At 58.9% G+C, this 26,139-nt stretch overlaps 4 protein-coding genes across 6 annotated transcripts in view; 1 reads left to right on the top strand and 3 right to left on the bottom strand.

The window, feature by feature from the left end:
• The window catches only part of RABL6 (RAB, member RAS oncogene family like 6), a 19,076-nt gene extending 15,925 nt beyond the window's left edge, over window positions 1-3,151 (bottom strand). The window contains exon 1 of the mRNA XM_041724184.1: window positions 2,783-3,151. Within this exon, the coding sequence (XP_041580118.1) occupies window positions 2,783-2,912 (130 nt within the window). The 5' untranslated portion in view covers window positions 2,913-3,151. The remainder of the gene's footprint in view (window positions 1-2,782) is intronic.
• LCN15 (lipocalin 15) lies at window positions 969-26,139 on the top strand. Of its 3 annotated transcripts, XM_041724188.1 has the most exons (8): window positions 969-2,581; window positions 7,678-7,732; window positions 23,078-23,217; window positions 23,296-23,366; window positions 23,585-23,695; window positions 24,664-24,765; window positions 25,029-25,095; window positions 26,012-26,139. In XM_041724188.1, exons 2-7 carry the CDS (start codon window positions 7,685-7,687, stop codon window positions 25,061-25,063), a joined length of 507 nt encoding a protein of 168 aa, XP_041580122.1. In that variant the 5' UTR covers window positions 969-2,581; window positions 7,678-7,684; the 3' UTR covers window positions 25,064-25,095; window positions 26,012-26,139. The 3 variants fall into 3 exon arrangements, with proteins under 3 accessions (XP_041580122.1, XP_041580120.1, XP_041580121.1); XM_041724186.1 differs by lacking the exon at window positions 969-2,581 and having other exon boundaries at window positions 5,788-7,732; XM_041724187.1 differs by lacking the exons at window positions 969-2,581; window positions 7,678-7,732 and adding an exon at window positions 21,893-22,758.
• CCDC183 (coiled-coil domain containing 183) lies at window positions 3,515-12,156 on the bottom strand. Its single transcript, XM_041724191.1, is given in 15 exon segments — window positions 3,515-3,626; window positions 4,381-4,475; window positions 4,546-4,656; window positions 4,742-4,910; window positions 5,104-5,264; window positions 5,840-5,937; window positions 6,629-6,683; window positions 6,768-6,911; window positions 8,102-8,224; window positions 9,771-9,827; window positions 10,215-10,280; window positions 10,498-10,665; window positions 10,832-10,909; window positions 11,346-11,467; window positions 11,953-12,156. Coding segments are annotated over 15 exon segments (1,638 nt in total). The 5' UTR covers window positions 12,032-12,156.
• TMEM141 (transmembrane protein 141) lies at window positions 14,625-16,438 on the bottom strand. The gene is made up of 5 exons (XM_041724190.1): window positions 16,287-16,438; window positions 15,940-16,006; window positions 15,700-15,783; window positions 15,345-15,452; window positions 14,625-15,061 (listed from the first exon to the last, which is right to left on the bottom strand). Exons 1-5 carry the CDS (start codon window positions 16,338-16,340, stop codon window positions 15,048-15,050), a joined length of 327 nt encoding a protein of 108 aa, XP_041580124.1. The 5' UTR covers window positions 16,341-16,438; the 3' UTR covers window positions 14,625-15,047.

Raw genomic sequence — 26,139 nt, 5'->3', positions numbered from 1 at the left:
CCATTTACCAATGGAAAAGCTCAATGGAAGTGGGGAGTCTTTGCCTTGGTCTGGATTTTAAAAGAAACGCTTCCTGTCTTATTAGTACATGCAAATGCAGGGTTTTTTTAAAAAATTTTTATTTATTTATGATAGGCACACAGTGAGAGAGACAGAGTCAGAGACACAGGCAGAGGGAGAAGCAGGCTCCATGCACCGGGAGCCCGACGTGGGACTCGATCCCGGGTCTCCAGGATTGCGCCCTGGGCCAAAGGCAGGCGCTAAACCGCTGCGCCACCCAGGGATCCCGCAAATGCAGGTTTTGATGGACACCTTTGAACAAGTAAAAGAAGTTCCCTCTGTTCCTGCTTTGTTTAGAAGTGGGTTTTCTCTGGGTGCCTGGCTGGTTCTGTCAGTGGAGTGTGTGACTCTTAATCTCGTGGTTGTGGGTTTGAGCCTCATGTTAGGTGTAGCAATTACTTAAAAATAAAATAATTAAAAAGGCCAAGTATTCTCATCAGATGCCACTTCTCATTATCAGAGCAATTTATAGGAAACGACCTGTCTGCCCTAGGACTAGGTTCTGTAAGAGACAACATCTACACTTGGACATCATCGGCTCTTGCCTATAGAAATCCTGAATCTAGGGCAGCCCGGGTGGTTCAGTGGTTTAGCGCTGCCTTCAGTCCAGGGCATGATCCCAAAGACCCAGGATTGAGTCCCATGTTGGGCTCCCTGCATGGAGCCTGCTTCTCCCTCTGCCTGTGTCTCTGCCTCTCTCTGTGTCTCTCATGAATAAATAAATAAAATCTTAAAAAAAAAGGAAAGAAAAGAAAAGAAATCCTGAATCTAGGGATCCCCGGGTGGCTCAGCGGTTTAGTGCCTGCCTTTGGCTCAGGATGTGATCCTGGGGTCCTGGGGTCAGGTCCCACATCGGGCTCTCTGCATGGAGCCTGCTTATCCCTCTGCCTGTGTCTCTGCCTCTCTCTCTGTGTCTCTCAAGAATAAATAAATAAAGTCTTTAAAAAAAAATCCTGAATGTATAATCATCAGATTGCTTGCTTGTCTCTTCTAAGTAGAATGTTTTAGAAAAATAAATAAAGGAAATCAGAAAGTTTCAAAGTTGCATACTGTTTAACTACAGGGAGACCTCCCTGTAAATGCAATTTCTCTCAATCTCATCCCCTTTCTTGCAGTTTTAGGGAATCATAACCTGTCCCCCAATTATCTGAGGCTGGGTTTACTACTCTGGAACAACTCTACTGCGCCACCCTCTTTATAACCAATCAAGGCTAGAGAATGTGGCCCTCAGGGAGTACACTCCTCAGGGAATGCTTTTCAGAAGGTGAAAAGTTTACAGTTTCCAGCTCTGATTTTCACAGGACTAGAATTAAATTTAAAACAATACTGTAGGGGATCCCTGGGTGGCGCAGCGGTTTAGCGCCTGTCTTTGGCCCAGGGCGCGTTCCTGGAGACCTGGGATCGGTCCCGCGTCGGGATCCCTGCAGGGAGCCTGCTTCTCCCTCTGCCTGCGTGTCTGCCTCTGTGTCTCTCATAAATAAATAAAATCTTAAAAAAAAAAAAAAAACAATACTGTAAGTAATAAAGGTAAATAAGGGAATCTAAATGTAGACTTTGTAGATGTGTACAAGTATTTCAACTTACCATTCTCTTCTTTGAATGTGAGAGAAATACGTACAATAATTGTGAGTTGACTACAACTAAAACAACCTCTCTTTTAAAACCTGCACAGAGGTCTTTCCAGTTACGTTCTTCATCTTGTGCATGACTACTTGCAATAGGTCACCATAGAGACCAGAGGGCTCCCATTAAAGTAGCAAAGGGGGTCGGATGGGAGGGGTCCAAAAATCTTGTAGAAATATATGAAAAAACTTGAAAGGGAACATATTAAAAGCAGAAAACAACATAAAAAGCCTTTAAATAATTCTAGGAAAGGGACAGCGAGATGGAAAATCTTAAAAGAGGTCAAGAGAACGGTTGGCGTCCAGGAGCTATGCAATTTACATAATTTATAGCAGGACTGGAAACGTTCTGGGCTCTTGGGGCATCTGAAAATAACTCCTCCTTCCCTCAGGGGGGAAGAGAAGTCTCCTACAAGAAGTAAGAGTCTTTGCGCCTTCTGTGAGCTTTTTCCAAATATATCCTTTACAAATGCTTCTTTAAAGAAGGAGGGGGTAGGGCAGGAATATGTGGCGTAGATGATATTCCCTTCAAACTGCATAGAAGTCTACAAAGAAAAATCCCAATGCTCAAAGCACCAGGACTAGCTGGATCTCGGCTCCGGGGCAGGCTGTCACGTGGCTCACGGACGGGGAGCCCCCCCACCCCTCAGGCGTCACAGACCACAGAGCTCTCCCCACGTTATGTAAGAATCACTCTTAGACGAGGTTATCCGGGCCAATCCGGGCACCGCAGAACGCACCAGGAACCGCCTGCGCTAATTTTACCGTACAAGCTAAACGCACAGAGTTCTTAGCGTGCCAGTATTCCTCGGGAAAGACCCACGGGTCAGAGGGAAACGCCACGGGCCGAGGGCAACAAGTCCCGATCCCAGTGAACGCCCCTAGGGTACCTGCCACAGGTAAGGGCTCAGCACATCTTCAACAGAGACCAACACGACCTGCCACATCCACCCACCGGCCGCGCCCCGGTCTCCGCCACGTCCCAGTCCCCGCGGCCGGACCTGCGGACTCCGTGGGGCAGCGCCCTCCTCAGCCCGCGCCCTCGGACCCCGCTGTCCACATTCCCCCGGCAGGAGCCCTGCGGCCCAGCCCGCACTCACTGTTGTACTGCACCCCCTTGGCGAAGCGCCTCTGCAGGGCCTGGTTCATGGACTGCAGCCCGGCGGGGATATTCTTGTCGCGGCCCGGAGCCTGCTCCGACCCCACCAGCTTCTTGAGCGCGGAAAACATCTTCCCGCTCCCACGTTCGAGCCCGGCGCGGCCCGCGAGCTCAGCGGCGGCGGCGGCGGCGGCGGCTCGGCGCGGATCGCACCATGTCCTGAGTCCCGGCGGCCGGGCGCCTGCTTTGAGGGTGGCTCGCGGGCTCAGCCGCGGCGGTTCCGCTCCGGCCCCCGCGACCCCCGGCGCGATCGCCCTCCGTCTGTCAGAACCGCCATCTTGGCGCTGGCTGGACGAGGCGCGCGGCTACGGGGTGCCGCGAGGGCCAAGACGATGCGCGCATGCGCGACGGGACGCGCGCAGAAGCGGACTCGGCGTGGCGCGCCGCTAAGGGGCGCCGTGAGGGCCCCGCTCGGGCGGCGGCGCGGGGGCGTGCGCATGCGCGGGGCAGCACGGGCGGAGGTGGGCGTGGAGCCACGTCCGGCTTCCGGAGCGGGCGGGACAACCGTCGCGTTCCTCGCCGCGCTCCCGGTCCCCCCATCCGGGACCCCCCACTCCGCGGCCCCCCTCCGTGTCGGAGCCTCCTGCCCGCGGTGCCCCCAGCAGTCCTGGAAAAATGTTTATTCGTGTCACAAAGCGCCGGCCTGGGGGCAGGCGGGGCTCGCCCTCCTGGGTTACTTCTTGGCCACCTTGAGCCGGCCATCGATCAGCCGCTGGGCCTGCCGCTTGATCTCGGCCCGCGAGGGGACGTAGCTGTGGTCCACGTCTGCGAACAGGAAGGTTTCGGGGGAGGGGGGGTCAGGGAAGGAAAGGGGCCCTGCAGCCGCGGCTCCGGCCGTCCTCGCTGCCCCCCACCTTCTCTGTCCCCGGGGCCCTTGCATGGGGGGTCTTCCCACCCCGGGAGAGGCCACCGCTGCTGCAGGGCTGGCCGGTGCTTAGCAAAGGCAGGAGCTCGCCGCTGGGGGTTCTCAGCACCTGGACTTGCTTTATCAAACTCTCACCGCCACCGACACCCCTCGCCGCAATCAGCCAAGGCCAGGTCAGCTGGGAACAGCCCTACACCCCAACCCATGGGAAGCTGCTCACCCTGCCCTCCTCCCTTCCTACAGAAACCCCAATAAGGGCTCTGGCCTAGGACGTCCGCTCCCACCTGTCAGGAAGCGGAATACGACCCCCGTCCTCCATGTCCTCACTAAGTCACTTCCCTCAATCAAAATCCCGTGGGTTGGGATCCCTGGGTGGCCCAGCGGTTTGGCGCCTGCCTTTGGCCCAGGGCGCGATCCTGGAGACCCAGGATCGAATCCCACATCAGGCTCCTGGTGCATGGAGCCTGCTTCTCCCTCTGCCTATGTCTCTGCCTCTCTCTCTCTCTCTCTCTGTGACTATCATAATTAAAAAAAAGAAAGAAAATCCCGTGGGTCCTGGGGATAACCCTTTTCCATCCCTGTGGCTCCCACTGTGTCTCCAGGCTGTCTGGCCAGATAGCCATCTGCCCCCACCCCGGGGGGTGGCCTGGCCCTCCAACCATGAACCTGTACCTATCATATCCTCTTCCAGGTCCTCAAAGCTGATCCTGGTGTTCTGCTTCTCCTTCAGAGTGGAGGACTCCAGGGTATCCTTCACCTTTGTGTTGACCTGTGGGGCACAAGGGGCTGTCAGCTCTGAGGGTAGGTGGGACGAGTAGGCCCATCCAGCCTAGAACTACGTCCTCGTTGCTGGACAGATTCTGCACTTGGTCAGCCAGGTACAGGAGCTTCACTTCGCAGTACGCCAGCTTGCTGAACACATTCAGGCTGTCAGAGAGCGCCGCTTCTTTCTGTAGGCCAGGAAAAGGATCCTGTCTCTCCTCTGGGTCCTCCCAGGGACTCGTGCCGGCAGAGCCATTCCACTGCAGCCGGTACCTGGGCTGTGGGCAGAGGGATGCCAATCAGCCGGATGGAGAGGTTGTCAATGCCTGTCTGGATGGTCAACAGCAGCTTCTGGCTCTTGGTCATGCTGGAGTAGGCCACCTGGAGCCGCTCTTCCTCCTCCTTCAGCATGTCCTTCATTCTCTTCTCCATAGACTTAAAGCTGTGGAAGCGAGGGGGAGCGGGGTGACTCAGACTCATGGCCAGGTGGCCTCAACCCAGAGTTGGGCGCTAAATTCAGGGGCTCCAGAGCTCTGACGTGGGCATGTGGCAGCCCCTGCCGGGGCCTCCATAGTCCATAGACCTGTGGACCCAGCTGGGTGGCCCTGGCACAATGCAGAGGCATTTCGGGGTACCTGATGGAGCTGGGCATCTGGCGGAACTTGAGCATCACCTCCTCTACTTCCAGCTTCTTCATCAGCGCCTCCAGCTGTGCCCGCCGCTCCTCACAGTCCTCCATCTGCAGCTCCAGGTTGTCCTCTGTGTTCCTCTGAGCCAGGGACCGGCCAGCGATGTCCTGGTGGGGCCTGTGTGGGGAGGAGCAGTTGTGGGCCAGGTGGGCACAAGCCCCACAGTATTGGTCTCTTCTGAGTCAGGGATGATGCTGACCGTGGCCAGGCACCAGGTGCAGCACTTGATGCGAGTCACCACATGTGACCCATGCTTCAGGCAAAGAGGACAGATGCCCCAAGGCAGAGACCAGGAGACCACCCCTGGAAGACTGCCTGGCTTGGAGCCACTTGTCTCAGCTTATATCAGGGCCACTAAGGCTTATATCAGGGCCACTAAGGCTTAACTAATAATAAGCCCAGATCGGATTAAACTGAGGACCAGGCAGAAGTGGCTTCTCACTACGGTCCTAGCCCTTTGGGAAGGGATGTTGTTGTCGGCAGAGGAGGCAGCTCTTGGATCCTGGATCCCAGCAGGCTCCGCATGCCCCCTGGAATGCGACTCAGGCCAGAGTGTCCTCTGCTCCCTGCCACAGGGGCCACACCTCCGTGTCCCCTCGTTCAACGGGCTCAGCTGGGTCTTGGGGTGTGGCAGGGGCTCCCTGCCTTTCACCCACACCCCAGGAGAGCCTGAGGGCAGTACCCAGAAATGAGAGCACCGCACAGCAGACTTCACTTTCTCCACCAAAGCTGTGACTTCTGTCTGGTATTCGATGTCAGCCTTGGAGATCTCTCTTCTCACTGGGCAGAGCAGAAGGGAAAGGAAGAGAGGCTGGCATGCAGAAGTGGCTTGGGAGCTCTGCTCTGGGCCGTCAGTCACTTCTTGTTTTTTTTTCTTTAAAAGATTTATTTATTCAGAGAGAGCGAGAGAGAGGCAGAGAGACAGGCAGAGGGAGAAGCAGGCTCCATGCAGGAAGCCTGACGTGGGACTCGATCCGGGACCTCCAGGATCACACCCTGGGCTTCAGGCAGCGCCAAACCGCTGCGCCACTGGGGCTACCCCATCAGTCACTTCTGTACATGCCCAGGCATCAGGGGAGGCCGCCAGCAAGCTGCCTATCCTTCACCTGCTCCCCCCTCCACTGGCCCTTCTGTCTAGAAGCATCCTGGTCCATGTGGGTACTTTGTGGTACTTCTCTGAGGCAGCACAGGGGCCAAAAGGGCTGGATTTATCTCTTTTGAGGAATCACTGGGTGATTGAGCCCTGGGGTTCCAGGGGATAGCTGAAAAGCTGGGGACCCAGCCGCTCCTGGCAGTGAGCCCAAGGCTGGGAGCAGTGCAGGGCAGTGTGGGCTGGGGCTGCTGGCACTCTGCAGCTAGCACTGCAGGGAGGCAGGGTTGCCCTGGCCTCACAGAGACCTGACAGGATGGCCTGAGCCGGTGCTGGCCTCTTGGGACCCTGGCTGGGGGTGGCAGAGGGCTGAGCGCTCACCTTTCATAGTTTCTGTACCCATCAGATTGGAGGGGAAGTCCAAGTCCCACCAGCCCTGGAGGGAAGGGGGATGTGAGGTGAGCAGTCCCCCTCTGCTGGGGAGGGGCCCGCCCAGCTGTCCTTGCACTTCAGAGGGGACCCTGCAGGGACCTACCCCGCAGCGGTACTTCTCATTGGTCTCCTTCATATGGATCTTGTCTGTCAGCTGCTTCTGCTGATTCAGCCGGTTCTCCTGTGCCCTGCGTTCCTTGATGAAAGTCGCCTCCCCTTGCCTCATGTTCATCTGGGGACCCGGGAGGTGGGGCAGGGTCATGTCTCACCAAGGCCCCATGGAATCCTGTATTCAGATTCAGACCCCATCTTCTAGATGTGGGAGGAACATCGGAGGCTCTTGGCTGTGCCCTCCTCCCCTAAACACTGGGTGCCCTCCACCGTCCTCTCAAATTCCTCCCTCCTCCCCCACCTCTGAGGAACCTTCACCTGACGCCCCTCCAGTCACAGCTTGGGGATGACCAATTCTCCCTGCAGCCCAGGCTCCCTGCTTCCTCGGCCAGTTCCACCAAGAACTCTCTCACACGGGGAGTGTTTGCACGTGTCTAAAGGGAACTCGGCATCTTCCCCAACCCCGTGTCTTCCCCTGTGTCCTGCTGTGGTGGCTGAAGCCATCATCTATCTGCACCTGCCTAAGTGTCCTGGATACTGCTCTCCCCCGCCCCATCCGCATCTGACTGGGCGCCAGGCCTCAGGGGGTGACCATTAGAGACCTCTGGGCCCCCTGGCACTCAGGCACCCAGCTTTACCACTGGTCTGTCCCAGGTGACTAGCATCTGGACTAGCATCTGAACCTGGGTCTCTGCAGCCTGTTTTTGAAACACAGATCTGATCCCATTGCCCTGTATCTGGTCCCAGAGTTTCAGGATGGGTGGGGAGCCACCCTGCAGCCTCACTGGCTCACAGGCTCCATTCTTCTGCATCTTCTCTGCTCTGGCCCCTTGTGTCTCCTTTGGCCTGATGATGCCCCGGGACCTTTGTTTTCCTTCATCTTCCAGGATTCGGATGCCCCTGACCTCCAGAGGTCCACTCAAGCATCGTCTCTCTGAGCAGGTGAGTGCCCCAGGGTGGCCCCACATCACCCACTCCTCCCTCTGCAGCACTGGCCCAGGGCTGTATGATGTCTCCTCACAGACTACTGGATGGCTTCTTACCCTGCCCTCCTCGTGAGGATGATGCAGGGGCTTTGAGTAGGCCTTGGCACAGACCGGGTGAAGGGCCGGGTGAATTCCCTCTTGTGTCTACCTCAAGGCTCCCTTGCCTGGTGGGACCCTCTCCAACCATGGCCATCGTGTGTGTGTGTGGGGGGGGGCGGCTAGTAATTGCAGACAGAATGGGTTTGGGGGTGTTCCTACAAACCCTGGGCCAGATGGGTGTGTGAGGGAGCCCTGCAGGACCCCAGGCCTTATGGCTCCAGCTCACCTTGACCTCATCTGTGATCATCATGGAATCTTGGGACATGACTGTCATGTCTGACAGTTCTGATCAGTAGTCGTCCACGAGATTCTGCAGCTTGTCCAGCTCTGTGGGGTACCCTGCCAGCTCCTGCATTGAACAGGGCAAGAGCAGAGGCACCTGTGGCTCAGCCGGTTCAGCGCCTGACTCGTGATTTTGGCTCAGATCATGACATGAGATTGAGCCCTGCTGGGCGTGGAGCCTGCTTAAGATGCTCTCCCTCTACGCCACACCCCCCCCCCCCACTGTGCGCCCTCTTTCTCTAAAATAAATCTCAAAAAAAAAAAAAGTTAAAAGAAAGGGACCAGAGCAAATGGACACAGAAAGTGACGGCTTAGGAGCCGCAGGCCAGCCAGCCAGATGCTGCCCTTCCAGAGTGGTACATGCCTGCCCCCAATTACGTACCCCAGGCTGTGAGCCCTGAGGACAGGGATTGGGTGTCCCACTGTGTGAGAGGGGTTGCAGCCCAGGGAGCCTGCTGTTGGGGAGTGGCTGCTGTCTGAAGGGAGCAGGGAGGCTTGAAACACAGATGTGGGGTCAGAGACTCAGGGCTCAAAGCCACAGCTGCCCCGAGCAGCTGGCTCTGGGAACTTGGGAAGCCACTTAACCTCTCTTGAGTATCCCTGAGGTTCATAAATACCCAATATATCTGAGTCTTAGTACTTGGCTGTTAATAAGTATCATGTAGAATCTTTGCTGACCATGGGAGTTATTTTTTTTAAATGCATATGTTCTGGGGTTGCCTGGGGTCTCAGTTGGTTAAGCATCTGACTCCTGATCTCAGCTCAGGTGTTGATCTCAGGGTCATGAGTTCAAGCCCTGTGTTGGCTTAAGAAAAACAATGCATGTGTTCTGAAAAGAACATGGCCCTGTGCGGGGACATAATGCTCCCAAATGAAGGACGGCTGGACCCAGGAGTATAGCCGGAGGGGAAGGGGTGTGAGGAGGTGGGCCCAGGACAGTGAGGTGGCAGGGCCTCCAGCAAGAGGGACAGGCGGGAGGATCATAACGCCTGCCTCTGTGGGCTACAGGCAGAAGCTGGGGGCTGGGACTTCAGCCAGGAGGAGCTGCAATGCCTACCCATCCCACTCCCACCCTCCTAAACCACATGTCCACCTGTCACCTGCCTGGATACACTGCCCTCCAGGGCTCCCCCCATGCCAGCCTCAGGATGAGGCTGCCACACTGGCTGCCCCGCCTGCCACACTGCTTCTCGCAGCACCAGGGCACCACTGGCCAGCCCTCCTGTCCCAGGTCCTCCTCCTCCCCACAGTGGGGCCGTACTGCAGGTCTCTCCTGCTGGGGGAAGGGCGGCTGGCTTGGAAGAGGTGGACAGCAAGCCCAGGGTTACAGGCCTGCTCACAGGTGGCTGGCCCTCTAGGACGTTAGGGCTCTTTCTGAGGGTTCAGGGCCCATCTTTTGCCCTCAGAAGCCAAGCAAATGAAAAAGGATGGGGCAAAATAACAACCATCAAATAAATGCAAAGAAAATCCAAACAATTCTGATGTATCGGGCCTGCCTCAGCCCTCTGTCCCCGCTGAGATGCTAGCCCTGCACCTAGGCTGGGGCCTGAGACTCCTGTACTCATGGCCAGGTGGCTTCCCTGCACTGCTGAGGTGTGGGGTTAGGGGCTCACCTTTTTCAGGTAATCCAGCAGGTCCACGTACAGCAGGTGGATGTTCTGACTAGTGATCTTGATCATGGTCTTTTTTTTTTTAATTTATTTTTATTTATGATAGACATAGAGAGAGAGAGGCAGAGACACAGGCAGAGGAGCGGGAGAAGCAGGCTCCATCCCGGGAGCCCGACGCGGGACTCGATCCCGGGACTCCAGGATCGCGCCCTGGGCCAAAGGCAGGCGCAAGACAGCTGAGCCACCCAGGGACCCCCTCTATCATGGTCTTTTCTTTTTTTATAATTTTTTTTTTAATTTTTACTTATTTATGATAGTCACACACACAGAGAGAGAGAGAGAGGCAGAGACACAGGCAGAGGGAGAAGCAGGCTCCATGCCCCGGGAGCCTGACGTGGGATTCGATCCCGGGTCTCCAGGATCGCGCCCTGGGCCAAAGGCAGGCGCCAAACCACTGCGCCACCCAGGGATTATCATGGTCTTTTCAATGTAATTCTCCAGCTGGCGGATAACCTGGGGGTGGCCCGAGGGCACACGGTGCTTGGGGACAGACCACCTGGATGGCCACTGGGAGGCTGACCCAGGAGGCTGGGAGGGTGGGAGGGTGTGTGTGTGTGTGTGTGTGTGTGTGTGTGTGTGTGTGTGGTCTTTCATCTGACCCCGCCCCTCCAAACGTCCCACCTGTCATCGGAAACCCTGCCTCTCGACAGAGCCCCGCCCCGCCCTACACCTGGAGCGTGCGCAACTCCTCCTTGGTGGCGTCAGGCTGGCTCCTCAAGGTGGCCAACTCCACCTGCACGGTCTCCAGCTTCTGCCCCCGCTGCCGCGCCAGGTGGATGAGCACGTTGTACACGTTCACGCGGTCGAAGACGTACTTGCGCAGCTTCTCCCGCGCCACCTGGGTCGGGGACGGCATGGCCCGCTCTTGGGTGCGCAAGCGGCTGGCGGGGCGGGACCCCTGGGGTCGGGCCCTCGCTAGGCCCGCCACTGGCCCCGCGACGTCATTTTAGTGGTGGTGGGGGTGCTGGCTGGGCGAGGCTGAGGGCTCCCTCCGGCCACCTCACCTCCATGGTGCAGCGGCAGTGCGCCAACCTCATGGAAGCGCCCTTCGCTCAGGCCTTGAAGATGTTCCGCTGGTCATACTGCGGAGCGGCGGCTGCTGAGCTGGGGGGTGCCCTAGTCTCTCGGTTACCCTAGCCTCAGGCACTCTCCGCGGGCCCAGCATTGAGGCCCCCATCCAGCCTCCCAGCTTAGAGGTGGTGGGAGCCTGCAGAGGAGGGCCCGGGCCTCCCCTCTGTAGCCGGATGGCCCGAGGGCCCCGATCTGTAGGGGGTAGCCCCCCGAAAAGGACCCCAGTCAGGCCCACCCTGCCTGCCAGGCTTTTGGGATTGACTGGAGCCAGGATCACAGGTCCTGGGAAACCCCTCCCCGAGATGCCGCCAGGATCCGGACAGGTTAGGGGAGTGAAGAAGAGGAGGTGCGTCCCCTCCGCCTGTGTGTGGGATTGTTTGAGCACCTGCATGCCCTGCCACCCCCATCCCCGCCAGCGGACAGCAGGGAGGGGGCCACACTGCTCACCTTGTTGGCCAAAACCCAGTCCTGGGCCCCACGGCGGATGTTGCTGCGCAGGAGAGCCAGCATATTTTTATTCTTGACGGTCTTCTCTTTTACGGCTTGGATTTGCAGGGCCCGACATTGCTCTGGGGGAGGTGGTGGGTGCAGGCAGGGGGCGCAGAATGTGGGCTACAGGCTGGCCTGGCCAGCGGATTCCTGAGCTGGGAAGGCTCCACATCAGGGAGGCCCAAGGGGGGTGGGCACAGGAATGCTGCCTCTGCAGCCAGGGTCCTTCCTCCCACCCCCTTAGGGTCACTGGCTTCACTGCTCAACAGTGCTTATTGGGATGGCTCCTGGCAGATGGCTGTGGGAAGGGTGAGGTGGCAGCCAGAGATGGCACGTCCTGTGAGCCCTTCCAGACCCACCACCAGGGAAGCAGGCCAGGCCCCTCTGGCTCACAGATCTCCTTGAACCCCCTGCATGGCATGCCCCTTTGGTCCCTTCTCTCAGGTGTGCTTCGTGGGGGGAGTGCGTAGGGGGATGGCCATTGGCCCTTGTTTGCCCTGGCCTTGCTAAAGCCCCTGAGACCAGGAGGGGACCAGATAGGCTGGTCCCCTGGGGATGGGCTCACCTTGGAGCCAAGTGATTGTCTTCAGCTCCTGGATCTGCTCTTCCATATCTGCCTCACTTCGCATCTTCATGGTGGCCATCAGGGTCCTCCAGGGACCCTCTACACCTCCCGCCCTCCCTGTGCTGGGCCTGCTCAGCAGAACCCTGTGCGGCTCAGATTGTCGCTGGAATCTTGGCCCATTGTGACGGGGGCCGAGGTTCTCAATGTCCAGTTCAGGGAGCCTTGGAGATCTGGACCTGGCCCACCTCAACCCCTTCCCTGGCTAGCCTTGGGATTGTCCTCTGGATGCTTGAGTTTTATGGCAGCTCTCTGCCTGGGAGCACTGCCAAAATGTGATTTGGGGTGGTTTAACACTGTACCCCACACCAGCCCCCTGGAGCCTCCCCATCCCCTTCACACCCCCAGGATGTCCTCCCCTGAGCCTTCTGAAACTTCTCTCTGCCCTATGCAATTTCCATTACCTCACCACACCACAAGCTCTGCACCCTGGACGACCTTCTCTCCCTGACCTTCACCTGCTCTGCCTCCACTTCCTTGGGGAATTCCAAGCTCTGGCCTTAGCTGTCACTTCAGGCAGGCTCATCTGCAGCCCCAGCTTCCTTGGAGTTGGATGCCCCAAACACCTGACAGCCTGGGATTCCCAGGGTCACGTTTTCCTGCCACGCCGTATGAATTTACTGGGGCTGCCATGACAAAGTGCCACAGACCCTGTGGCTGGAACAATGGAAATTTATTGTCTCCTCTCCTGGAGGCTGGAAGTCTGACATAGAGGCATTAGCGGGGCGGGTTCCTCCTGAGCAGGGAGATGCCCATCTTTTTGCTGTGTCCTCACAGGGGTGTCCCTGTGTGTGTCTGTATCCTCCTCCCCTCATAGGGACACAGGCCAGACTAGATCAGGGCTCCCCCGATTTTATTTTTTATCTTTTAAAGATTTTATCTATTCATGAGAGACAGAGACAGAGACAGAGACACAGGCAGAGGAAGAAGCAGGCTTCACACAGGGAACACGATGCAGGACCCAATCCTAGGACTCCAGGATCATGCCTTGGGCCAAAGGCAGGCACTAAACCACTGATCCACCCAGGGATCCCCATCTCCCCCGACTTTAATATAATTATTTCTTTAAAGGCCTTGTCTCCAAATGAGGTTACAGTCTGAGGCCCTAATGTCAGGGCTGTGATGTATAAATTTGGGGACACAGTTCATGATGATGGTCTTCACCCAAATGCCGTCACATGTAGGTTCTCTAAGACCTCATACGGGCCTTTTAGCTTTCCTGTCATTGCCAGCTTTTAAAAAAGTGAGTCTAGTCCTATTTATTTATTTTTTAAAGATTTATTTTTATTTATGATAGACATATATATAGAGAGAGGCAGAGACACAGGCAGAGGGAGAAGCAGGCTCCATGCTGGGAGCCCGACACGGGACTCAATCCCGGGACTCCAGGATGGCCGCCCTGGGCCAAAGGCAGGTGCGCAACCGCTGAGCCACCCGGGGATCCCCCGAATCTAGTCCTATTTAAATCTCCAAGCTCACCTCCTGCCCTCCCTCTGAGACCTCAGGGGTTTGGAAAGGCCAGTCATGGGCATGGTCTCCTCCCTACACAATCCTCCCAGGGCCTCAGTATCAGTTCTCCCTTTTTCCTCAGATATACAACTCCTATATTTTAGTGGGACACATGGCCTCCCAGAACAAGGCTGTCTCCCTCGTCTCCCTGGCACCAGGGGTACCACGACTTTGTTTTGGCCAAGGGAGTGTAAGCGCAGGTGGAGTCAACTGTCCTCCTCCCTAGTCACTGGGATGAAGACAGGATGGCTGGAGCTGGCACAGCTGCCTGGAGCTGGCACAGCTGCCTGGGACCAGGATGGCAGATCTGGAATAGAGGCCATCAGGAGGTGGCACAGTCCTTGACCACCTGTCTGCCCCAGACCACTCCAGCTCCAGCTTGCTTGCACCATGATTATCTTGGGCTTCCTGTCATTTTGCCTTCCCACTAATACGTTCCCTGGTCCATAGTCGGTGCTCAGTATTCTTTTGGATGACTGGTCAGCCCAAGAGGTGCAGGAGTTGAGCTGGGGCTGGAGCAGCGTGGCCCTATGTTGTCTGCCTTCAGTGTGACTGGGAAGGCCATTGTATGGGACGATGGATTTGCTAGGTTTTATGTGCTCTGCCTCTTCCTCTATCAGAGGTGGGGTATGTAGTCATGCCCACTCAGGAGCAGAGAAACTTCTTCAAAGGTTTGCTCAAGGTTGGCAGACCTGGCCATGCACGTGTGCAGGGGACCACTTCTGTACAGAGAGGACTCCAGTGAGCTAGCTCTGGCTTCCCTCCACCCCTCACTTCCTCCTCCCTTGGAGAGAAGTGACTTATCTGGTAGGTGTGCTTGGAATGGTAGGCAGGTACGCATGGCCACTTCCTGTTTCTTGCCTCTTGAGGGCCAGGCGTGAATTGGACACACACCTTCTGCTTTGCTCCTCCATGCCTAGATTCGTGGAAGCAGACCCCACCTGGAAAGGCCCTGGGGGTGGTAATCTGCAGCCCAGAGGGCCTGCAGAACTGATTCTGGAGCCGTGTCAGAACTGCCCTGGCAGGTCCTCGGTGTCCGCTGTATGGTGCTGAGGTGACATGTGTCTCTCAGCTTCTTACTGCTCTGATGTTTAGTGTTTCAGAACTTAGGAGGAAAAAGGCAACACATTTATTTGTCCAGCAACCCCCCCGAAGCCATTGTCCCCTCTGAGCGTGGGGCATGTGGGAACCAGACAGGGAGTATCAGGCCCCAGGGCATGCAGAAGTCCTTTCTACCAAGTGCCCAAGGCCTCTCTGGTCTTGTCCATTTCTCAGTGTCCACCATGCTTCCTACTGCCCTATGGGAGGCCAACCACCTCAGGGATGGCCTCTCTGGTCTGATCTGGGCAGGGGCACGAGCAAAGGTTTGCTCAGGGTTGGCAGACCTGGCCATGCACGTATGTAGGGGACACCGCTGGGTCACCCCTTAGGGTGTGAGGAGGGACGGGGGAGTGTGGGGTGCGGAGGCCCTTAGGGCTGTGTTCTAGAAGTTTCTGGCCCCAGGTCTTCTGCTCCCAGCTGGAGCTGTCCTAGCTGCGCTGATCTGTAGGAGGCAAAGGGACACAGCTGGAACCACAGCTTAAGCTTGTTCACCAGGCCTCGACCAAGAAGGACGCTTGCTGTATGACCACCCTTCCTGGGGGGCCCACACTCCACATTCTGGACTCCCCTGTCCCTCCTGCATAGGAGGTCAGAAGGCCACCCACTCCTGCCCCTCCAGGTTGGACAGGCCGGAGCGGAGAGGCCTGTGCAGCCTGCACCCTGGGCCCCAGGCTTGCCTGGCACTAGAGTCTCGGGTTCTGATTCCTGCTGCCCTGGCCTCTCACCTGTGCCCCCGTCCTTGGGGAGCTGCCCTGTCTCCAGGAAGAGCCAGAGATTGCTGCATCTGTGCGACTCCACTCGGGTCACCCAGTAGCTGGCCACTGAGCCTGTGACTGGGGAGTGGGGTGGGGGGGTGGCGGGTGGTGTGAGGGGTGGGCCTGGATCTCTGGACTTCTCAGGGGATGGGGACCTGGGCACAGGCTTCTTCCCGGCAGGTGGTGGTGGTGGGCTTGGCAGGACTCCCCCACCCCCACCCCCAGAACAGGGACCACATCCCAGGAGGTCGGGAGGGGCCAGACCACAGCCTCCCACCCCCAGCAGACCTGCATTCCCCTCTGGCAGCAGCCCTGGAGTACCCACCCACTGCCACTAGCACGTGCCACTGGAAGGGGTACGGAAACCTCCTCTGAATAAGCATCTGCAGGCCGACGGCTGCACCTGTGCCTGCCGAGAGTCAAGGTCCCCATCAGCCCTATGGGCGGGTGAGTGACCCAGCACCGGGCAGGCTCCCAGCATCTTAGTCTGAGGATGGCCCACTGACACCGCCTGTTGGGGGTCAGGGGTCCCAGGCGGGTGCGGGGCCCAAACCCGCCAGCCTACCTGTGATAAAGGTGAAAATGCCCTTTACGAAGGCCTCCGACTGGCACGCGGCGTACTCCTCCAGACCCTGGATGCGGGGGTGAGGCTCAGTCCCCTCCCTCCGCTTTCACAGGCCCTCCTGGCCCTCCTTCGGGGAGGGGACCACTCATCGTGAGACCTGGGGGCTTGGACACATCCCACCTGCCTCCACCTGGTTGCCCTGATCGATCCCTCTAACAAGGAGGGTCCCCGCCATCCCTGTCCGGTCCCTCCTCCCTGACGAGGGCATCCCCCCACCGAGCCCCCACCCGCCCCGCTCAGGTCAGCTTCTGAGGTCCGGGGCCCGCGTCCCAGGTCGGCCTTCTCACCGGGTGCTTGGCGGCCACGGTATCGTCCACCCGGGACAGGCCCAGGTTCACCATGGCTGGCGGGTCCAGAAGAGCAGGCGGGAGGAGCCTGCGCAGACGGGTGGAGGGGCGGGGCCTGAGCCGAAGGGTGGGGCGAACAGAGGGGCGGAGCCTGCGCAGAAGGGCAGGGCGGATAGGGGGCGGAGCCTGCGCGGAATGGGCGGCGGGGCGGGGCCACGCAGGCAGGAGGGGCGGGGCTGGGGCCTGAGAGAGAGTGGTAAACGTGGAGGGTCTGCGTGGTGGTGGGTCGTCTGGGAGATGCGACCCAGATGGCCTTTGCAGTAGAAGGGGAATGAGGCTGAGTCCTGGCCAGGTATCCTGGGGGACAGTGGACAGCAGTTTAGGTGGCAGGCCATGGCTTCAGAGACGGATCCCCTGCGGATCTGGGACAGGTCTAACTCACCTGTGCTCCCAGACACAGTGGAGGACCCAGCTACTTGCTGGCCTGAGGATGAGGCCAGGCCTGGGCACATTTCCTCGGTGGGGGCAAGGTTGGGCATTCTGGGAGGGGCCAGATTCCTCCTTTGAGGCTCTGGCTTGTCACTAAATGGTCATGTTGACCTTAAAAATAAAAGTTATTTTACCAGCAAATATGAGTTTATTGGGGAATTGGAGAGAATTGCAATTATAATGTGCAAGCCAAAGCAAAACCGCAGACAAGTCTGACTAACAAGGACTGGAGACATTATTTTATGGAGAAGGAAGTGGGAGGGGCTGTCCTGAGCCCCAGCCCTCCGGGTAAGTTGCAGAGGGTGGATCTCCTGTGGGAGAGGCAGTGCCCATCTCCCCCTGGTGGGCCTGGACGATGATCCTTCCTGTCGCTGGCTCCCCTGCAGGCCAGCAGAGCCGGGGTCAACTTGGGAGATGGTCACCTATTCCTGAGCCCCCAGGCCCACTACCTTCACTGGTGCCTGCACCCCAGGAAGGCTGTCCTGTGCTGCCCACACTCCATGTGCTGGAAGAGCTGCTTCTGTCTTCCCAACTACTTGCCTCCCGCAGGCCACCTCCTAGATAGTGTGTGAGCAGGTGGGCCCAGGGCCCAGGAAGGGAAGAGGCAGAGGAGGGCATGATGGTGCAGAGAGCAGGCCACCCCGTTTCCCAGTGCATCTGGGTCCCCCACAGGAGCCTATCACTAATGGCGGATCAGCCTGCACCTGCCTGGCCTGGCCGTGCCCTGTCCTGGAGAGTGCACCACCCATTCCTCACAATTCAGCTTCTCCCCATGAGAAGGGGGCCCAAGAAAGTGCAGACACTCCACCTCAGCCAGTCTGTGTGCTCCTGCCCTTCTCCAACATGCAGCACCCCTCCCCACACTTCCACTCCCATCTGGGGTCCTTCGGAGAATCACAGTCATCACACGCAGTTGGACATAGGCCTGCCCTGCTGGCCCAGGTTAAGTGCTGAGGGTAGCATTCCCTTCCCCCTCCCTCTCTCCTCCTTCCTTCCTTTCCCTTCCCTCCACCCCTCCCCTCTCCTGCCCCACTTTTCCTCCTCCCTCTTCTCATTCCCATCAGTGTGGCTGCCCCAGCAAAGGAGCCCCAACAAATGGGAGGACTCCCAAGGCCTGAAGCAGAGGCTGATTGGAGGCAGGAAGTGTGGTCCTGGGTGGTTGTGGCCACCCCCTGAGCCCTGCAAGTGTCCACATGGCTGAGGGCTCTCAGGCCTGCCGTCAAATGCATGACACCCCACCCCAGGAGCCACACCCTGTATACTGAAGCTGAAAGCTGGGGCAGGGTCCCTGGGTGGCCCACAGCCCGTAACTAGGGTACGGATGATAACTGAGGGACAGGAGCACTGAGGGCAGCTGCCTGGTTTGGATTCCAGGTGGTTCCAGGTGAGGGTGGGGGCAGGACCCCTCCTGAAGCCCTGCAGATGTGCCCAGCCCTGATCCATTTCCTGGAGGGACATGGAGGACACAGGCAAGTTAGGAGAAAGTACACAGTGTGTTTACCCAGATGAGGGTGAGCATAGGGGACTCTGAGGGCCAGGGCAGGAGGCTAGAGCTCAGAGCAGCTGAGCAGAGCACCCCAGGTCACAGGGTGGAGGAGGGACCGGTTCCAGTATGTAGAGGGGCACTGTGTGCAGGTGAGGTCCCGGGGACCACAGAGGGGACCTGGCCAGCACACAGGAACCCCAATTCCCCTCCCAGCTCCTGCTGGGGCTCCCTGGGGCAGAGTCCAACTGGGCAGGGGGCCCAGGGGCCCTTGACATCGTCCACACTGTTTGAGCTCTCTCTGTGGTCAGCAGGATGGAGACTCGAAAGCCCTGGAGATTCTTTCTCTTCCCCTGAGGACAGTGGTCTGGGATTAAGAAGTACTGTGGGCGCAAGAACCTGGCTGGGCTGGGCCTGGGGGAGATGGTCAGTAGCCCTGACCAACCACAGCCAAGAGAGTTTACTGAAGGATGTTGGGGCTCCTGGGTTAGTGGGGAGGTAAGGAACCAAGTGAGTGGGAACTGGGGCAGCCCTGTGGGCTGGTGAGTGGGATGGAACAAGAACCTCCAAGGGGAAGTGTTGGGTCTGAGCTGCAGGTACGAGCTTCCTCCTCTCGGGCTCAAACCCCAGGGCAGACCAGAGGGGCTGTGGGGCGAGGGGGCAGCTCTCCACACCTGTGCCCCTTAGTCTTCACAGTTGTGGAGGGGGAAGGGGAAGAGGCAGGGCAGTCAGCTAGGACCCGCTTGCCCACCAGTGCTGGTGCCTGGATGACAGTGACTGCTGCCCTGAGCTAGACACAAGGGCAGGAGCAGGTGAGGGTGCTTGGAGGAGCTCTGGTTCCTTCATCCTGGGCAGTTGTGCTTCAGCTGGATGGAGAGGCTTTCAGCTGGACATGAGGAGCCCACCCCTCCACAAACCCCTCAGGGGAGGAGCTTGCCGGCCCTGCTTCCCCCTGGGAGGGGACGAGGTGGCCTTGTCATGGCCATGGCCTTCCTTGACCGTCTGCAGGGCCTGTTCCTCCACCCACAAGTGGGGGGCACCCCTTAGGGCATCTCTGCTCGATTTGGCCTGGACCTTGGAGGTGGAGAGGATGTTTGCAGGGCAAGAAAAGACCAGGGCGTGGCCCCAGCTTTGGGGAGCTTACCTTCTCTGCTTCTTTTCACACCTGAGGGTGGACCAGCCCTGGTGGGGCAGACAGGGCCCTGGTGGGGCAGACAGGGCACGGGGCAGGTCAGCCTACTTGGGGACCTGCTCTCAGAGCTTTTGGGGGAAAGTGGCTGAGCCCCTTGGGGTAGCCCTGAGTGAAGAGCTGCTTAGGAGGGCCAGGGTGGCCTTCGCTGGATGCCACCCAGCCCGTGGCCCTGGGGCAGGGGGATCTGCTCCTTTGTGCACCTCGTCTCCCTAGAGGGCAGGGACAACCAGGATCAGCCTCCAGCGACAATGATGTCTGCTGTCTGGGAGCCCCAAAGCTCTGGCAGCCCTGACCTCCCTTTGGTTGAGGACTCGCCTGTTCTGCACCTGTTCTGTGGATTCCTAGGGGAGGCAGCCTCCCAGACAGGTCCCTCTCCCCCATTCGTCTGCGGCCTGGCGCCGGCCAGCCCTTGTTCCTGTGTTTATCCTGTGTTGGCAGCCGTCGAGGCCACTCTGCAGCAGAGCCCACCTGCAGTCCCAGGAGCACCATGCTGCCTGTGGGCCAGATGCCCCACCTCAGGCCTCCCTGGCTCTGTAGGCATGTGGGGAGCCCCCCCAAGCGGCAGGGACCAGCAGGAGCACCGGAGGCCCTGGCAACTACCCCCGTGCTGGACTCTGCGGGTGACAGGGGTGAGGCTGTGGCCTGAGTGCCCACTGCAGCCAAAGACCAGGCAGGCTGATGCCATCATGCACCCTGTGCTGCAGCCTCAGTGATGGGCTATGTGACTTCATGCTCTCTATGTGCAGCTATGAACTGAGCACCTTCTGGGGCCAGAGCTGGGGAGTCAGAAGCTGATAGGCCACCTGCTGCTCTCATTGTCACCAAGTCCATGGCATATATAGTGTGGAGCAGGGACAGAAAGTCCCCACAGAGGAAAATATGGATTAAGCTCAGAGCTTGGAGGAAAGAGGCCAGAGGTGGGGTGTAGGCTGGGGGTCTGAGGAGGGCTGTGGAGGAGGCAGAGGCCACAAGCTGCGCAGGGAAAGGCTGGCTCCAGGGCTGGTGCTGGAAGGGTCACAGGGTGGGTGGGCTAAGGGCTGGGGGCAAGGCTAGGGGCTTGGGGGGCTGGGGGCTGGGGGCTGGGGCCTGGGTTTCACTCTTGGTGCCATGATGACTCTGGAGAATTTTAAGCAGGGATACACCAGGTTTATGCTCCCTAAGGTTTGCTCTGCCCACTGTGTGGACACAGTAAGAAGGTGGCTGCGCTACATTGAAGACCCTTCCAGGGACATGGGCTGGCTGGCTCCCCTCACCTCGGAGGATCCTGAGGGGTCCGTAGGCTGTGGCAGTCAGTCCCTTGGCCCTCACTAACCCTGGGAAGGGTGGATGCTTCAGCCTGGCCCAGAAGGCCTGTGGCTGCTGTCCGCGTGTCTCTTGGCCCCACACTTTCTGTGGAGCTCTGGCCTTGGGGCAGGGGGACCTCGGCACCTCTCTGGCCTTCCTGTCCCTCACCCGTACATTTGGGGGAAGATCTTACATGTATCTGTAGCTCCTATATATGCGTGTAAAACAGCAAGGTAGAATTTACACCCAGCAGAACTCACTCTTTGCCATACACCTCTGAGGGTGTAGATGGATGCAGACATGTGGCCACCACCGTCCTGGCTCCAAAGGGGTCTGCGTGCCCCTCTGCGAGCTGCCATGCCTGCACCCCCACCCTGCCACCCCCAAGCAGCTTTGTAGGGACCTATTCTGGGAGGTCCTAGGAAGGAGTCCTCACTGGAGTCTTCCCAGAAAGGCTTCTTTCACTCAGGGGTGCACCTGGGATCTGAGTGAGTGCACCTCCCCAGGTGGACGGTTTCTTTTCGGCTCCTCCTGCCACGGAGGCCCCGTCCAGCCACCTGGCCACAGGAGATGCTCAGGGGCTTCGGCCTTTCGCTGGTTGTGAATAAAGCCCCCGAACATCCACATGCAGGTGTTGGCAAATGTTCCCATGTCAATACCGAGGTGTGCGGTTGTCAGATTGTCCTAGGACAGGGATGTTGCCCTTTCTGAGGATCTACAAACCCGAGCCAGCCTGGCGGCGGGTACGGGCGGCTCTAGAGCTGTAAGCAGTCCCAGACTGCTGTCCCCTGGCGTGTACCCGCACTCACACACAGGGCTCACATGCTTTTTTTCCACCTGGATGTCTTTGGTGAGGTGGTTTTCCAAATCTTTTGCCTGTTTTTTTCTTCTTTTTTTAACTCAAGTTGCTTGTTTTTCTTATCCTTGTATCTTGAGAGTTCATTATAGATTCAGGATTTAAGTCCTTTATCAGATGCCTGTTTTGTAGATGTTTTCAAGGGAAGATTTTCACCATGTTCTCCGCAGTGACCCTGGGGCCTGGCCTCGAGCTGGCAAGAGCTGGCATCTCCTGAAACCCAGAGAAGGCAGCTCTCAGAAGCCCTCCGCCCCGCCCCCCTCCCCACTGGGGGATGAGCTGAGGGAGGACGGTCTTTCTCTGACCCCATAGGCCCTTCCAGTCTGGAGCACTGAGCAGCACTGCCCTTCCCCGGATGCTTGCCCCATCAGTGGTGTGCCCGGAAGCCACGAGGTGCTTCTCAAGTGGAGTCTGGTGCACACGGGAGGTCACTGTGGAGGCCTTGCCAGGGAGCCCCCACCAGCCTGTGGCGCCATCCTGGCGACACCCTCCCCCACTTGCTTATGCAACTGTTGATAAGGTGGTGTGACACCATAATCCACCCTAAGTGGCAGCTCAGCTCCACCCTCTGGGGGGCAGCGGGGTCTAGAGGCAGACGTACCCAGGCCTCTGTCACCGCTGGGCTGGCCAATGGTGACTTCACTCCTGCATGGGGAGGAACAAGTGAGGACTTTGGGGACCCAGACCCTGAGTGGGGGCCTGCTGGTAGAACAGCCTTACTCACCCTGGGCCCCGAGCCCCAGCCAGTGTGGAGGTGGCTGGAGGCCAAGACCAGGTCCCTGCTTGGTCCTCGGTGACTGGCTGGCGGGTCTGGGGGACAGATGCTCAGACGGGATTGGGAGAGGTGAGAGGTGAGAGGTGCAAGTCTGCCTCTCTGGAGCCCTCCAGGAAATGACCCCTGGGGCTGGTGGGGGATCTCTAGTGACTGTGTCAGACAATGGACAAAGAGGCCAGAGTTTCCAGGGCCACGTGCCTTTGGCTGCTGACTGCTCCAGCCTAAGCCCAGCTGGGCTGTGCTATAAAGCCGGCATCCCAGGCTCAGATTAGGTGTCGGGTGGAGGACGGCATGGCGATGAGGTGTGTCCTGCTGGGCCAGGTCCTGGTGCTGCTCTGGCTGTCCGGGGCTTGGGCTGAGGTCCTGGTACAGCCAGATTTTGATGCCAAAAAGGTAACAGTGACCCCTGCATTGTGCCGTGGGCAGGTGGGGGGCCAAGCCCATGGGTTCTTGCCCTGTGCCTTGTCTGAGAGCCCCAGGACTCCCTCTCTATTCACTGCTGACCAACCCTGCAGGGTAGTCACTGACCCACTTCACATTTGGGGGGACTGAGGTCATGCAACCCCCCCGGGGAAGGTGGAAGAACAGGGGCTCATCCCAAGAGCTGGGCACTGGGGCACCCCCGGCTGTGTGGTTCCAGACAAGCCTGTATGGTCATGTGGCTTTGGGGCCCAGGGTGCTGGGCAAAGCCGGCCATAGATCTGCCTTGCAGTTCTCAGGCCTTTGGTACGTGGTCTCCATGGTCTCCGACTGCAAGGTCTTCCTGGGCAAGAAGGACCACTTGCTCATGTCCAGCAGGACTATCAGGGCCATGCCAGGGGGCAACCTCAGTGTCCACATGGAGTTCCCTCGGTGAGTGGGCCGGGCCAGGTGGCGGGGGCAGGGGTCCAGGCAAGCAGCCGAGGACAAGCACTGGGTTTGTCCCCCCAGGGCTGACGGCTGTCACCAGCTGGATGCTGAGTACCTGAGGGTGGGCTCTGAGGGGCACTTCAGAGTCCCAGGTAGGTCCCGCCCACCCACCTCAAGGGACCCCTGACAGCTTCTCTGCAGGGTGACCTGGGCAGCCTCCTGCCTGGGACCAGCCCCATCCCTGGCTCCTGCCCTCCCCTGCCCTCCCCCTCCCTCTTCCCCGAAGGTAGGGGCAGCTGTGGGGGCGGTGGGGGGAGGCTGCGCCCGGGCCCTGCACACTTCTCCAGGCCACTGGCCACTGCCTCCGCAGCCCTGGGCTACCTGGACGTGCGCGTGGCAGACACAGACTATGACACCTTCGCCGTGCTCTACATCTATAAGGAGCTGGAGGGGGCGCTCAGCACCATGGTCCAGCTCTACAGTGAGGCCCCGCTGCCCACTTTCCCTACTGGACCCACCAAATACCCCCTCTGCCCCGGCCAGGCCTCACTGGACACCCTCCCTGTCTCCCCCGGGCTCCACCCCTTTAGAACCCGCCTCCCCCACCATCACCCCTAAGTTCAAGCCAAGAAGGACCGGGAGGGGGTGGCAGGAACCCCAATCTTTGCCTGGGTAGGACTTAACTCGAGGGGCACTGAGGGCCTGGCCTGACCTTTTGAGGGTGGGGATCCATCCTCCCCTGCCTGAGAGCTCAGTGGGGGCTGAGATCCTATTTTGCCTTCATTTCTGAACCTTGGCAGATGGGGTCGGGGTGAGGGCTGGAGGCTGGTGTTGGGAGCCTGAGGGCTATGGGGCCCAGGGAGGATGTGACCCTGGGGAACAGGGAGGTCATCCCAACCTCCCAGACACCTGGTTATGACCTAGGAAAGGACACCCCTTTCGGTGCCTTCCAGTCGCCTTGGTCCCTCAGCCAGGCAGGCACTTTTTTTTTTTTTTTTTTTTTATTTATTTACGAGAGTCACAGAGAGAGAGAGACAGAGACACAGGCAGAGGGAGAAGCAGGCTCCATGCACCGGGAGCCCGATGTGGGACTCGATCCCGGGTCTCCAGGATCGCGCCCTGGGCCAAAGGCAGGCGCCAAACCGCTGCGCCACCCAGGGATCCCCCAGGCAGGCACTTTTATGCATTGCACAGCCTGCTCAATCTTGGATGGTAGAAACCTGATGTCAACTTTCAAGGAGGAGCACTGAAACCAGGAGACCTCCTCCCCCCTCTCCTCCCGTCTGTGAGCCACAGAAGACTTCCACCCCCCTCCTCTCCCCTTACCTCTGTGAACCACAGGAGACCTCCACCCTCCTCCCCTCCCCTCTATGAGCCACAGGCGACCTCCCCTCCCCTCCCCTCAGCACTGTGAGCCACGGAGCTCACAGGGGCCCTGCTGTGCCTCAGGCCGGACCCAGGAAGCAAGTCCCCAAGCCGCAAAGGCCTTCCAGGACTTCTACCCCACCGTGGGGCTCCCCAATGACATGATGGTCATGCTGCCCAAGTCAGGTGTGTGGACCAAGGCCTGCCCCAGGCCCTTCCTGCTCCCCCGAGGGGTGCACCGCAGGATGTGGCCTTGTCTTATTAGGGTAGGTTGGCAGGCCCACCTCCTTCCCACAAGCATGCACTAAGGACGAGGTTTTAGGCCCAGAAGGGAGAGTCTTTGAGTGGGTGGGGCTGTTTGGGGGCCCAGGGCATCCAGAGTGGGGCTGCAGGGAGGGTGGGCAGTGCCAGGCGGCTCAGCCTCTCACGAACCGTGTTCCTTCCCGCAGATGTGTGCTCCTCTGCAGGCAAGGAGGCTTCCTGACCCATCCAGAGACCCACCTTGGCCCTTCCCAGGTAGGAGGGAGACAAGGCAGCGACTCTGTCCTGTGCTCCTGGGCCTGTGTGGGCAGCTCCAGCTCTGCATGTACGGATCCCACTGCCCACACCCCCTACCCAGCTGCCCGGCCATTCACTTTCATGATTCAGGCCTCAGCTTCCATGTTACCTCTTCTAGGAAGTCTCCTCTGATTTCCTAGGGCTGCCTTAACAAATTACCATGGCTTCTGGCTCACTCCCTGGGGTGTCTGGGCCTTGGTTTCCCCCAAAGGGTCCCATGAGGCGGGACCTGCCACCTCTCAGGTCACTGCTGTCACAGGGCTGGGGCCCCCGGGAGCCCTTGGGATGTGGAAGTAGGTGGACTCTTGGGACTGTCTGGCCCCTGACCAAGTTCACAGTGAATCATTTGGGATCCTATGTAAAACGCTACAGAACAGCAGTGACAAGGCAGCCACCCAGTCAGGGACAACCGGTGCCCCTACCGGCAGGCCTGGATGCTTGTGCAGTGCACGCATCTGGCTTCCCCACTGTTGTTCCACTCTCCCTGGCTGTCCTGGCTATTTGCCCAGCGGGTCTGGAGGACACGGCTAGCCCCCAGCACACACGGTTGTGGATAGGAGGAGAGGTGGGTTTGGGGCAGCACCCTCGGGGAGGCTCACTTTCAGGCAGGGTGAGCCCCATCCTCTAGCTGTGTGCCTCACCCCAGCTTTCAAGGGAACGTGCCCCAAGCAGACCACCTCTCAGGTGCTGAGTCTGGGGGTCTTGTGGTTCTGGGGCCCCTCTGGCGCTTTCTGGCCATGCCAGCCCCTTGTTGCTGGCCCTCGAGCAAGAGAGGCATGGGGCACCCTGCCGTGCGTGGGTCCAGCTGGCAGTGGCCGAGGGGTGCTGTGGACTGGGGATACCTGGGGTTACTGTACCTTTCCTACCTGTGCAGAGGGAGCTGGAGCAGCAGTCCTCATCGCCCTGACTTCTCTGGACCCAGCGTCCCCCCTATGCCTGGGGTAACTCTGTCCTCCCCATCCTTGGGCCCCCCTTTCCTTTCAATAAACATATTCTGCAGTC

This window comes from Vulpes lagopus, chromosome 12 (genome assembly GCF_018345385.1).
Source record: "Vulpes lagopus strain Blue_001 chromosome 12, ASM1834538v1, whole genome shotgun sequence".
Classification (NCBI taxonomy): Eukaryota; Metazoa; Chordata; class Mammalia; order Carnivora; family Canidae; genus Vulpes; species Vulpes lagopus.
The sequence above is the reverse complement of the archived record's forward strand: the minus strand, read 5'-3'. Positions and strand labels throughout refer to the sequence as shown.

What these genes read in the sequence shown, in the direction of transcription:
- TMEM141 (XM_041724190.1), bottom strand. Translation starts at nt 16,340, where the DNA reads ATGGTGAACCTGGGCCTGTCCCGGGTGGACGATACCGTGGCCGCCAAG. An exon ending in CCGTGGCCGCCAAGCACCCG is followed by an intron (nt 16,007 to 16,286) that starts GTGAGAAGGCCG and finishes CCCCGCATCCAG; the next exon opens with GGTCTGGAGGAGTACGCCGC. An exon ending in GCACGTGCTAGTGGCAGTGG is followed by an intron (nt 15,453 to 15,699) that starts GTGGGTACTCCA and finishes CCCACTCCCCAG; the next exon opens with TCACAGGCTCAGTGGCCAGC.
- LCN15 (XM_041724186.1), top strand. Translation starts at nt 7,547, where the DNA reads ATGGGTGGGGAGCCACCCTGCAGCCTCACTGGCTCACAGGCTCCATTC. An exon ending in AGCATCGTCTCTCTGAGCAG is followed by an intron (nt 7,733 to 23,077) that starts GTGAGTGCCCCA and finishes TCTGCCTTGCAG; the next exon opens with TTCTCAGGCCTTTGGTACGT. An exon ending in GGTCATGCTGCCCAAGTCAG is followed by an intron (nt 24,766 to 25,028) that starts GTGTGTGGACCA and finishes TCCTTCCCGCAG; the next exon opens with ATGTGTGCTCCTCTGCAGGC.